Source organism: Ammospiza nelsoni, chromosome 1 (genome assembly GCF_027579445.1).
Source record: "Ammospiza nelsoni isolate bAmmNel1 chromosome 1, bAmmNel1.pri, whole genome shotgun sequence".
Taxonomy (NCBI): Eukaryota; Metazoa; Chordata; class Aves; order Passeriformes; family Passerellidae; genus Ammospiza; species Ammospiza nelsoni.
The window spans coordinates 3559450-3573259 of NC_080633.1; the positions used below are offsets into that span (position 1 = coordinate 3559450).

The 13810-nt window shown below is 42.4% G+C and overlaps 1 protein-coding gene across 1 annotated transcript in view; it reads left to right on the forward strand.

Annotated features, from left to right (window-relative positions):
* Nucleotides 1–3741: 3741 nt before the first annotated feature.
* Nucleotides 3742–13810, forward strand: part of LOC132081838 (vasoactive intestinal polypeptide receptor 1-like) — a 29869-nt gene continuing 19800 nt past the window's right edge. The window contains exon 1 of the mRNA XM_059485771.1: nt 3742–3901. Within this exon, the coding sequence (XP_059341754.1) occupies nt 3742–3901 (160 nt within the window). The remainder of the gene's footprint in view (nt 3902–13810) is intronic.

Sequence of the window (13810 nt, forward strand, 5' to 3'; positions counted from 1 at the left end):
GTCTGTAATTTTTGTCTTTATTTTGTGTCCCAGGTGTCCCTGGGGCCAGGCCAAGGAACAGAAACAGAATATGGGCACATATGGAGTCAGAGCCCCAGGACATGGCAGGAGTCAATTTTACCCAAGAAAAACAGTGAGGAGATAACACAGGGAGGGCTTACAGAGAACATCAGCTGGACAAATTATCCTCATGCAGCTCCAGGCACTTGTCTGATATTTAGTGCCTTCCCTTTTTAGTATCTCAAACCCTTTGCCTTCAGTTGTTTGAATTTTCTGCTCTCACCCCTGTGTCTCAAACACCCCGCAGAGATCACTGTCAGGAATAAAACCTCCAGCCTTTTTTTATACCCTCCTTTTTCTAAAGACCGTCAAGTTTTGCCGTTAATTAAAGTCACAACATGTTTCTCAGTAACACCATGTTCTGCCTGAGCTCTGAATTATGTACTCCCTGTAATTGCAGCCTCCTCCTCATAATCCCAGGGCTTTTTGTTTTGCATATTTAGTCAGATTTGTCAAAAGATTGTTTAGAAATGCCAATAAATTCACCTTTACGCTCTGGCTGATGGCTCATGCTGCAGTGTGGGGCTGGGACACCCTATTTTCCAGCCTGAAGTGCTGCTGGAAGAAATTCCAGGTGCATTTTAGGAAGATTTTTATTATGAGAAACCCATTTTCAGGTAACATATGGTATCGAAACCCCATTCTCCAGCTTCCACAAAGGTGCTCAGTAATTCCACAAAATCTCAAGTAATTTTACATGAAATGGCACCAATTGATTCAGAATATCCATGAGGGGGATTAGGAGGAATCTCAGGTCTGTTGCCTCGTTGATTAAGTTTCATACCAACACGATGGCTTGTTGTTGTTGTTTAACAAGAGGAGGTTTTTATGCACATCTGTTGAATTCTGAGCCCAGGTTGATGTTGAGGAGCAGCAGGAAAACAAATGTGGTTCTTATCTTTGATTAGTTATCCTGTAATTCTTGGGGAAAATAAAATAATAATGCTTAGTTTGAAGCAGTTTATCAGGCAAGGACCTATTTTGTGACAAAAAGTAGCAAAATGCTTCAAAGAATATGAAAATATTACGATAAATAAATATTATTTTTCCTGCATTTTTTCATTATTGGAGCTTTGGGTACATAGAGAGAAACAGCAAAGAGTAAAATGAATAAAGTAACTTAATATGATGAATATAAATTAGTTTTTAGACTAAATAATGTTTTAAGGATCTGTTTAAAGTAATGCAGAGATGTGAGAAGACTGAGGAAATCAGACTTTAATGTAGGTGAGGTTTCTAACATTAACTACAATAAGATGCTACAAAAACCCAGTAAAAACATGCTTGATTTCCTTATTAGGATGGAAAAATATTCTTACAAGAGGAATTTCCAGGTAATTAATTTAAATCTCAAGGATGGGAACGTGGACTGCTTTTTTGATCAGCTGGAGATGAGATAGGAAAAGCAGATGGAGGAGAGAAAATGTATGAAGAAAATGTATGAGAAAGCAAATATTGAGAGACCAGGTCTGCTCCATCAATCTCCTAAAAACTTCTTGCAAATCTCATGCCAAAAATCTACATTAAAAAATTACAAAAAAAAAAAGTGGTTCCCACTTGGGTTTGCTCCAAGCTGGTTGTGATGACATAAAACTCCTCATTTAAGTGACCTTCAAAGTATTAAATAACAGAATCCAGGTGAAATATTGGAGGCTGGAATGCCACAAATGTTCCTTCAGTGGCATTTTTGTGTTTTACAGTGTGGCTCCTGAGAGCAATTCCCTTTGAAACACAAATTCCTGACCATGAAATTTGAGTGGTGAGGGGAGAGGGTTGGGGCCAGAGCTCCATCCCCTGACCCAAATTTTTCTGTTTTTCTCTGATCTTGGATATTTGAGTTGTTTGAATAAAGTTCAGCAGGGATTATGAACTGTTCCTGTCCTGGGGTGTTTGACAGGTCTGCACTTTGCATTTTTCTTTGCATTAGAAGTAGGAACTGCCTGGCTGCATGTGTTGCCTGCCTTGTAATGGGATCCTAAAAATTATTCCAGTGTGACAGGAGCCACCTTGCTTACTACTGAAAGTGGGCACAGTTTTATGTCATCCATTACAGATGGAGAAAAAGTCAGAATCAGACCTAATTTTTTAAGTATTTTCTCACAAATCTGATTTTTGGAGTAACATCTGAGGCTGTGCAGGTGCCATTTTGCAGTAATGAAAGACAAACCTATAGAAAAGAGCAGATTAAATGAGAATGTGGTTACAAATGTTATATATTGTATATCTGAAATATTTAGGTGGAGCTGGAAAACCAGACACAGGACTTGTAGGAAAGCTGTACACCTATGGACAAAGCTGCAGAAATAATTGTTTTTACTAATGGCATTGAATGCCAATTTTGGGGTAACTTAAGCCAGCCCTGAATCTGCCCTGACAGTACAGAAATTGTGTGTTTAACACCATTGGGAACTAATGAATGATAAACAGGATATGAAACAGCACTTCAGACTTATCAAGGAAAGCTGCTTTGGCCATGTTCATAATTTTGGTTCTCTCAGGTCCTGAAAATATCTTGGTGCAAAATTCAGTGGGGCAAAAGCCAGAGCTGGTGCCTGAGCCCTAAGAACCTAACACTTAAATATTTTTCTCCCCCAAAAAAATCTTATCTGTAGGCAAGAAAAGCTTGAACTTTCTTAGCACCAAGAAATAAACCTGAACCCAAGACATCTTTGTAACACAAGGGTCAAAAAGATCTTGTTCAAGTTTTGGTGGAAATTCTGTCATTGCACAAAATTTCCCATCTGAGAGGAGGGGGATTCCAAAACCCACAAACTCCATCTCTAAGAGTCCCAATGGGAATCCCACACTGCCAAACCCACTCAGAAAGCGGCCAAAGTTTTATGTTATCCATTACAGATGGAGAAAAAGCAAAAATCAGCCTTATTTTTTTTTTTTTACAAATCCTTGGAAAACCAGGAAGGGTGAACATAGCACAGAGAATTCCTGCTTCCAAAACCACCCCAAAACCCACACTGGTGTCCCAGCTCCCTGCTTTGCTTTTTTCCGGGGCTTGTTCATCATTTTGCAGTGGCCAGGTGTGCAGAGGTGAATCCAACATCCCTGGGGGATTGGTTTCTCTGGGTCTGGACTGAAGGCACTTGAGATGTTATTTCATGTTCAGACTCAGGTGTTTATTATTTCTTATCAGTAAAACAGTCTCACAAACATGAGTTTGGCAGCAAGGCACAAAATGGCCAACAATCTCTTGTTCCAAGGGCTTTTCAGACTAAACTATCCAATTCAGAACTGACACCTGGATTATTTCCCCTTTTAACCCAATAACTGATCCCACAGAGCTGCAATGGGGATTTTTCTGCCCCATTACAAAATGCCACCCAAACCCATGGAGAAGGAGGAAGAAGCAGCATGAAGAAGAAACCCAGGATGACACCCTGTGCCCTCCATCTTGCTTCCATCCACAACACACTAAAAATCCCCAAAATCTAAATTTCTCATCTAAGTGACACACCTGCACTGCTCTCTATAATCTATTTCACACTTTTGTGGATTCTGGTTTATTCTGGAGTTCAGGAGACTTTCCCCATGAGTGAGGGTCAGCGTCAGTGCTGCCCTGGGGGTCAGGGCACCCCAGCACAGACACAGAAATATTCCCTGCCCTGTGGTGCCCTGGGTTTCCACAATGAAGAATCCTTTTCGCTTATCTCCCATTTTGCGGTGGGGATGCTCGGGGAGCTCGGAGGCTCTCGGGGCGGGCCTTGGGCAGGTGGGGGCGGGCAGAGCCTCCCCGGCTTTTGGCAGCATCACACCCGGCAGAGGCAGCGGCGGGAGCCGGCGGCTGCTGCGGAGGATGCGAACTTTGCGCTGGCTGCTGCTGCCGCTGGTGAGTGCCAACCGCTGGGCCGGGGGGAGCGCACATCTGGAGCCCGGCCACAGCTGGATGGCTCCGCCGCTGCCCCGCTGCAGCCGCGGTGCGGGAAAAGTCCGCAGGAGATGGGTAACTTTTATCCTAATGGGGAGCGGGCAGAAACACAGGAAGAACAAGGAAAGCATTAACAAGAAAAATACAAAACGCGACAGAGATGTTAGAGGGAAGGAAATAAAAAAAAATATCCCTGAGTTAATGTGGTTAATGTGTTGACCGAGCTCCTTTGATTAAAATTTTCCAGCCTCAAGATGCTGTTAATAAATGACTTTTCCATTCTTTAGAACTGCAGTTTGCAGAGGAGAGAAGAGCATCCCCAGATCAGAACGGCTGTAGCAGGGCTTTGGACAGACAGAAGGGGACAGGTCGCTGTGCCAGCTTGTCCTGAGACAGGCAACTTTGCAGGACAAGGAGGATAGCTGGAAAGGAGCCGTTCCTCCTGATGGATGGGGACATTTGCCTCTCTGAGATGATGTTTTCAGAGCGGGAGGTTTCTAAAATCACCAAGCAGGAGCATGAACTGCCTGGTGTGTGTGTGCACTGAGGGCAGCATGTGAGCCTGTGCCCCTGGACATCAGGGAAGATGGATGAGCCCAGGGATGTGGGAATCCATAAAATCAGAGGGTTTTGGGAAAGCTGCAAAAGGCAGGCCTCAGAGACAGCAGAACTGTGATTAGAGCTAAGCAGCGGCCATGAGATTGGTCAGCAGAAAAATTATTTAAAAAGTAGAAAACAAAGACAAATAGAACAATGGTCTGTGTATTGATGCTTGTCTAGAATAACTCCCTAAGCTGCAGAAAAGTTTATCTAGTGAGATATTAGGAAGTTTTAAGGTTAATAATGGAGCTCTGTGCATTGTGTTTGAAGGCTCACAAGCAGGTATTGTATTTGAAATAAGCAACCATTGTTTAACCAAAGGTACGTGTGCTTATAGTGGTTGGATGGAGCTACTGTCAATGTGCTTTTGCTTTGTGTGATTGGTCAAAAAACTTATAAAGTAAGTTATAACATTAAATTCTTGGTCTGCTGCCTAAGATGTAAGCTGCTGGCATCTTCCCATTGTCATAACCGTGGAATGAGGCTGATGCTGGAAAATAAATCAGCTCAAAGCACGTTCCACAGCAGCCCCATCCTGTTTGTGATTTGTGCAGAGCCTCCAGTCAGGTGGTGGGGACTCAATCCAGGTACTGCCATCCCTCCCTGATCTCCACACTCCACCACTGCCCCTGCCTGGGATGCTGAACACAAATTAGTGCAAATCCAAGCTCAGAAATTTCTCTTCTTTGCCCTCAATGCTCAGCCTGAGGGAAGAGTTTGGAACCTTTCCTCTGGGTGTGATTACCGGCGACTCGTTAATTCAAACTTTACTCATTTCACAGTGAGATGTTCAGCGTGGGCTGGGGTTCAGCAGGAAGGAGAGAGTCACCTTCCCAGGCAACATTCCATCCTGTCCTGGGACAGCCAGATGGAGTGGGTGCTTCTCCAGGGCCTGCTTTCCTCTGTGGGTCAATGTGAGAGCCTTAATGACAGACTGATCCTCATCTTTCATTTCCAAACAGTGGGAGATGGGATGTAAATTTTCACAACCCCTGGATCTTGTATTTTCCTCTGTATTTACACAGATTTATGTACAAGGGACAGCATGTGGGTCCTTGCAATGCAAACCTCACCAGTACAGCTGCTATCATGTGTAATTCTGTTTTTCCATGCAAAACCAGGCAGCCTAAAGGCTTAGACTGCTGCAGGTAAAGTGATTTTGGCATCTGGGCCAGCCTTTTTTACACATAAAGGAGGCACACAGCTCATTCTTGCAGCTGTCAGCAGAGTGGAGCTGCTCCAAAGTGATGGATTGTGCACATCTGGGGGCTGCCATACATCATTTTAATATTGCAGCACACTGCAGCAGGCTGTGCCCGTAACAAGAGAGATTCTGTGAACTGCATGATCTGCACAGCTTTTGGCCTCAAAATATGAACATCAACTCCATGTCTGGTGAGAGGCAGTGCTCTGAATGTCAGTGGGGTTTGTGTCTCAGTTTTGCATGTTCAGTGGGTCAGGGAAGGCCTGAGACCCCTAAAATGTACGAGGGGAATAATCCCCTCCTGTTTCAAAGGATCAGAGAAATAATTCCTGTATGGACTCTGCAAATAAGTCATTAATCAGATATGAAAATAAAGCAGAGGGCTGATCCTGAAAACTTCCTCTGTGGAGCTGGGCACTGCTATCTCCTGTAAGCTCCACAGGGGTGTGTTTGTGCCTTGCAGAACAGAGTCCTTGACACTGAAAGAATTACCATTCACTGGTAAGTGACAGGGAACAGAGAGCAGGGGAGGCTGAAATGCCTAAAAATGAGTTTTTGTGCCTTAAGGAGTTCAGAGTCTCAGGAAGCAGAGGACAAAGAGCAGAAAAGGCTCTGCCTGCACTGCTCTCCCTGCTGTGCTAAACTGCTTTCCTCTCCAAACCCCCACATTTCCCATTTCTGGGGAGGGCTTTGCTCTGATCTAATGAATGGAGGGGAGAATGGAAATACAGGTGGGTCAGCACTGAGCTGTACAATCCCTTCAGCAAATTATTGTGCTCATGGATATGGGGATCCAAACCCACGGCAAGATGCTGAGCTCCCAGTAAAACAAACCTGGGTGTCTCAATTTCTGTGTTTAACTTGTGCTTCCTCTGCCACGGTCCCTGCAGACCTTCAGTTCCTCTCCATGGGGAGCTGGATGTGTGGAATAATCTGTTTTTAGGGTGTTTTTTTTAAGCCTGGAGGGAGTTAATGAAGGGAGACAGGCTCCTGTACAGGCAGCCACTGTCCTCAAACAGGTGCCTGAGCAAAACAGGAGGAATCCTTCCCTGCAACTGCTTGTCTGCTCTCACTGATCGTTAAGGGAGGCTTGATGGGGGAATTTAGATTAATCATCTACAATTAACTGTCTAAAATTAGGAAACTGGTCTGAAGCTACTCATTGAGCCTTCTTCAGTGTTGCTGGGAAGAGATGGAAACACTCCAAGAATACAGATCCATTAAATGAACTTGCTGTAGGACTTTGACTTCCAGGTTTGAGGAATTAGATGACATGAATCTCACCTGCAGGCAAAAAAATGATACAGAAAAGGAGAAATTTCTCTTTAATTTACAGGAATACTTGCAATAGCAGAAAATGGGGATCCCCAGTTATTAGTGTTCTGTTATTCTTCAAGCATTAGTAATAATTAAATGCTCTACCCAATTTAACAGAGCGCTGATAAATTAATTTTTCTCAAGGTAATGCTAATTACACAGCATTCATAAACAAAACAAATTAATATGGCTGTGTTGTCTCATAAAGAATACCCATGAGTGAATGATGTACATGGATAAATATGTACAGCAAGTGCTGTTCTCTGTAAGGTCATGCAGTTAAACACAGTCATATAAATACAGTCCAATCCACACAGGAGCATTCAAGAATTGCTTCAATGTCTTGAAAACAATATTGAAAATATGTAAATATGTTCCTCTAAATGACTGTGAGGCAATCAGTGTCTCAGCTTCCCCCCTTCCACAGGTAATCGAGTTAGAGAGAGAAAACAAACACAGAAAATATCCTCTAGGTAGTCATTTTCAGCCAAAAAGACTGGTGGAATAATCTGTTTAGCTGACTGAAGAGAAGGATTGGAAATGAGCCTTTAGCTTGGGGGTTGGAGGCTCCTGGGATCAGGATGGTGTCAGAGCTGGAGGCTGAGGGCAGGATTTGGTGTGGGAGCTGAATCCACAGCTGGGCACTGCAGTTCTGCAGTCCCTGCTGGGCTCACCTGGTGCTTTCCAGAGCCCACAGTGGCAAACGTGGCTTGGGGATGGTGGAAAAATCCTAAATGCATGCAACTGAGCTTGTAAGAGTTGAGCTGAATTTTTTACTGCAAAAGAAATCTTTTTTTTTTTTTTTTATTGCTTCTTGTTTTCTGGCAGAACACAGCACTTACACACCTGGCATTATAAATATCCCAGAATTACTCGCAGGCCAGGGCTTGGACAGGAAGGTTTTTAGGGTGGGAATGTGGCTGTGAAATGGACAGGAGCTCAGGATGGGTCCCAGATCCCTCCAAAGCACATGGGAATATTGACTTCAGTGCCCTGCACTCCCCAGCCTCAAAGATTTTTAATTTTAGCACCTGGCTTTTTGGGGAGTTAGGCAAATGGAAGGTTTATATGAGACACATTCAACAGACTGGGAAGTTTATGAAAAAGGCTGAGGTTTCTTTGTCTGTCATTCAACCTGTCTTCTTCTTTTTTACCATGAATCTTCCTCCACGCTAAAAGGCTTTCCCATTAAAATTTCCCTGAAAAAATGTGTGTATTTCAAGGCATATCCTGATTCTCCTGCCTGCTGTCTTTGGCAATCCTGGCCAACTTTCAGGACTGACAAAACACTTCATTCCACACTTAAAAATGGGGATGCAGGAGTTTTCTTTGCTGTGCTTTGTGACCGTGTTCACGGGGGTTCTTGGTTTGGGGAAGAGATGAGGATCTGACTCCATGTTTCAGAAGCTTCGATTTATTATTTTATTATATATGTTACATTAAAACTATACTAAAAGAATAGAAGAAAGGATTTCATCAGAAGGCTGGCTAAGAATAGAAAAAGAAAGAATGATAACAAAGGTTTGTGGACTGTGATTGGCCATTAATTAGAAACACCCACATGAGACCAATCACAGATGCACCTGTTGCATCCCACAGCAGCAGATAATCAATGTTTACATTTTGTTCCTGAGGCCTCTCAGCTTCTCAGGAGGAAAAATCCCAAGGAAAGGATTTTCCATAAAAGATGTCTGTGACAGTGCTTTTCTGTATTCTAAAATACCAGGTGAGTTTTAATCCTCCAGGGTGGGATTCTGTGTGTGACACGAATGGCAGACAGCTCTGTGTGAGGGAGAACTAAAATATTCAGGCATCAGAGCCATATCAGAGGAGCTGGGGAAGCACAGACAGAGGGAACTGGGAGCAGAGGATTAATTTCAGATATCTGAGATGGGATCTGGGTGAATGCGAGCTGAGGAGGCAGAGGCAGAAAGAACAGTGATGAATATTCTCAGTCAATGATTTATGTACTTGACGTAAAACCTGTTTGTGAGGCTTTAGGATTGCAGGGCACGGGAAGCTGAAGCAGATCACTGGAAAGAGCCTTCAGGTTCCTGAAGCCCTCTCATCTTGTCAATGAATTCAGCCAATTCTTCGAGCTTTGATTAATTTTCAAAAAAGGCTGAGGGTTACTGCTGGCTCTTTGATCCCCTGGAATTGCCTTTTCAAAGGTGAATAATATATTCAGTGCCCAGCTTTGAAGCACTTCATAATTTTCAGAGAGCATAGAAAATGTCCCTACTTTTCCCCAAGTGGGCTAATGGACTTGTTAATGAGTGAAGATCTGTCTTTTGTGTGACATCTAAATTACAGTTTTTCTACCCCCACAGCAGCTTAGGGGCACCATTTTTGAATGCACTCTCAGGAAAGATTGCTTTTAATTAAATTGCACTAAGTGTGGCATGAAGATGTTGCTGGAAACACTCCTCCCAGTGCTTGCTAAATTTCCTGTTGTCCAACATAAGTGTATCAAAGCCCAAAGTGCCATTACTTTGATTTTTCTGTGTGGATTTGGGGAAGTAAATAAACTATCATGGAACAGAGGAAATAGAAAACAATGTTCTACTACTCTCAGTGAATAAGCCACTTAAGGTTTCAGTGCAATAACCCTGCAAGGTGTGAAGAAAATGAAGTCTAAAATAAAATGAAAGCCCAACATCTGTCTCTCTAAACTGTCTCAGGTTTTTAGCATGCTTATGGTTGTCATAGGTAATTTTTTAGTGTGTGTTCCAGGCAAGATTGTTTTTGTGGTAAGGACTAGAGATCAAAATACCCCTGTGAACTTTGACTCAAACCGGTCAGTAACATCCATTCCAGTAAAAATAAAACCTTTTGTGTTATGATGCTCAGGAATGCAAAGCTCAATTCCTTGAGGAGTGTCCACAACATTTCCTACAATTTCAAAGTTTTATGTGTGAATCTTGGAATGAAAACAGCCCACTGTGATTTCGAGTGAGAGTCAGGCCAGGGTTACTGCTGAGATGCTGGGAAATATGGATCCAAGGAATAACATCTTAAATCAGCCTCTTACACATGCGGTGGCAAGGAACACCGTTCAACATTGGACTTGTCTGCCTCAGAAATCTCTGCTCTGTTTTAGTTCCTAAATTTTCTTTTTTTTCTTTTGTTATGGTGAGCAGGAGCTACTCTCCTCCTACAAAATCCAACTTTTCAGCATAAATTGCTATAAAATGCCCCTGCACCAAATAAAGAGCTGCTGCTTTTTAGAAAACCCCATCACCCAACACTTGCAGGCAGATCAGAGCAAAAACTTTTCACTCAAGGCACTGTGAGATTAATAACAGAAAAGGAGCCATAGATGACAAATCACAAGTAATGCTCTGCCCACAAGGCTTTTCTTTAACTGTACAATGGTTTTATATCTTTCTTTTTTCTCAAAGCCTGAGGAGAGCAAACAAATTGAAGCATCATCACTGCTCTTGATTTCTTGTATATGTGTCATTTTTTCTTTTTCCTCTGTCCAACAGTAGGATTACTTTGAATGAGGTTGTATGTTTGTAAATTAATAACATCAGCCCTGTTTTGGCTTCTGCTGGGATAGTCTGCAGGTTAGATCTGAAATAGGGTTTGATGTTGATTTTCAAACCCTGAAGTGTCAGTGATATTTAATATTTAATTGTGGTGGTTCCAGGTGTGGGTTTCTCTGTGTCAGGATTGAAGGCACCAGAGACAGCAGTTCATGTTCACACTCAGGTGTTTATTATTTCTTATCAGTAAAACAGTCTCACTGCTGGGAGTTCAGCAGCTTTTCATCAGAAGGCACAAAATGGCCAACAATCTTTTGTTCCAAGGGCTTTTCAGACTAAACTATCCAATTCAGAACTGACACCTGGATTATTTTCCCTTTTAACCCAATAACTGATCCCACAGAGCTGCAATGGGGACTTTTCTGCCCAATTACAAAATGCCACCCAAACCCATGGAGAAGGAGGAAGAAGAAGCATGAAGAAGAAACTCAGGATGACACCCTGTGCCCTCCATCTTGCTGCCATCCACAACACACTAAAAATCCCAAACCCTCAATTTCTCACCAAGTGACACACCTACACTGCTCTCTATGATCTTTTTCACACTTGTGTGGATTCCAGTCTGTCTTGAAGTCTGGGAAACTTTCTCCATGGATGAGGATCAGAGTCAGTGCTGCCCTGGGGGTCAGGGCAGCCCAGAGCAGACACAGAAATATTCCCAGTGCCCTGGGTTTGCACATTTAATGTTTAATGTCACTGGTCTGTGATAACATGTCTGGGTTCCTGTGGTTGTAGCCCTGCCCACCCCAAATCCAGAACCCAGAAGGAAACAAATCTGAGCCATTGATCAGTTGCTCTACCTATAAGTGTCAGTGGGATTTACTGCAGTACCAACATGGGCATCAAAGAATCCCAGAATGGGCTGGGTTGGAAGGTGTTGGGGAAGATGAAACAGGAAAGCCTTACAAATATGACTGCCTAGCAAAAGATTGTGAGAATATGGAAACTATAAGCGAGATTGAAATGAAAGCAAGCTTTGAGATACCTCAGTTACTGAACAACTGGAAAACAATGGTGTGGCCAGCTGAAGGTGATCCCCTTTTGATGGAACAACACCCTCTGCTTGCAGACAGGCCCAAGGCTCAGAGCAGACCCTGCCAGCTTGGCAGAAGGGGCCCAAAGAGGAGTTTTTAGGGTTTAAAATGTAACACAGTATGGTAATGTAATGATTCTTATAGGCTGTATGTAAATGCTATAGGATTTGTATGTTGTATTAGATTGGTTAGTGAGAATTAAAATATTCAACACAGAAGATTTATTGTATTGTAATGGGAACCTCGCTCTCTCATCCTCTTTACCACACCCTTGCCTTCTTTCTCTTTACCACTCTCTTCAGAAGGGACCCTTAAGATCAGCCAGGTCCAATCCCAACATCTTCCACTATCCCAGAGTGTTCCAAGCCCTGTCCAGCCTGGCCTTGGACACTTCCAGGGACATTCCCAGCTTCTCTGGGCACCCTGTGCCAGCACCTCCCCAACCTCTGGGTATTACTACCAGTGGATCAGGATTTCCAAAGGAAATCATCAAATCTTTTTTTTTTTTTTTTTTTTTTTAATGATTTATCACCAGATAAATTGCAGAGGCAGGAATACCTGAACCCTCTTCTAGCAATTCCTCCATCATGTGTAAAACCAAGGCAGCACCACCTCCCCAGGGGTGGGGTATGAGCTTCCCCAGACATTGCAGATGAAGAACTCCATTTTTCCAAGAGCTCTCATGAATAACCGTGACTGAAGCTCTGGTTCAGCAGGTGTGGATTTAGCAGAGGGAGAAGACAGGAGGTGCAGCCTGCTTTGAGCAGCAAGTCTGGCACATTCCCTCAGTGTCCCTCATTCTGACTTCTGGAGAAAACATAACTCTTCCTCCTCTGAATTTTTTTTCAGAACTGATTCTGTGTGTTTCTAGGATTCCCAGCTTTGCTTGCACGAGGTGGGAGTTCATTTAACCCACCACTCCTCAGTGCTTTTTTTCTAAGACAATGCAAATTTTGTGGTTTGTTTTGCATTTTGGGTTATGCCTTTTAGCATAACCTTTTAGCAGAGGATTCTGAGTAGATGGCAGAGCATCATCTCAAATTGCCACGACTTTTAAACTCCAAACCTAAGAATATTCCAAATACAAAATTATCACTGTAACCAAATCCAGGAATTCCAGGAATTAGAAGAATGGCATTTTTCCTGTCCAGCTGAATCCACCTTTATGAACTGAAATACTGAGAGATTTATGGAGCAATTATTTTGTTACTTCTACTCAGAGAATTCATTTGTTATGTGGGCAAACTGCAAAGTGAAATGTCTGTTTAAATGTAAAGTGATGAGCAGGGATCCTACTAATACCTGAAAAATTTCATTTCAGAATTGAGTTACTATAGTTGAAGAGCAAAAAGTACTATTTTAAGAGTCACTCATGCTGATTTATAAAATGTGTTTTGAATTACCCACTGGAGTAATATAAGGCATAAAAAAGCACAATGTCTTAACTTCTTTTCAAACTGTGTCCCTAATCCTCTTTCTGTTCTAATATTAGCATGGATGAACCATCTCTGGGGCCTCGTAATTAAGACAAGTCTGTCTATGCTACTTTAAAACTGAAATGTAGGCAGAATTTTTAAAGGTTTTTAAAGATGAAGTTGTGCTCTAATTTTTGCCCCTTGGCAGATATTATTGCTGAGATGGAATAGTCTGCATAACTTCAGTAACATTTCTGTGGAAGGCTAAAAGAAATCTCGGTTGCTCTGCTCACTGAAAACATTTTGAAAGCTGACAAATCAGTTTTCTGAGATTGAAAAGGCAATATGGATGTGATGTTTGCATCTGCACTGACTTTTTAAAGTCATTAGAGGTTAAAAGGGCCTACAGCCTTCCTCAAAAATATATTGAAAAGTCTTCAGTCCATCCTTTTCCATTAAAATCCCTGCTAACTGAGCCCCTGGCGTTGTCCTAAATAGCATAGGTCAGAAAGAAGAAAGCAACCAGACACAAAAAGAGAATTTTTGTTCCATATAAGACTCCCTATGTCTTGAAGATCCCAACATCCCAATATTTGATCCAGTATCCAGTTCAGTGACTTTCTTTGCTCAGTTTAATTCAGTTTCCTAAAGGTGTAGAAGCATTTGAGACATCAAATAATGCATTTGAGATTTCAAATAATGCATTTGAGACATCAAATAATGCATTTGAGACTTCAAATAATGCATTTGAG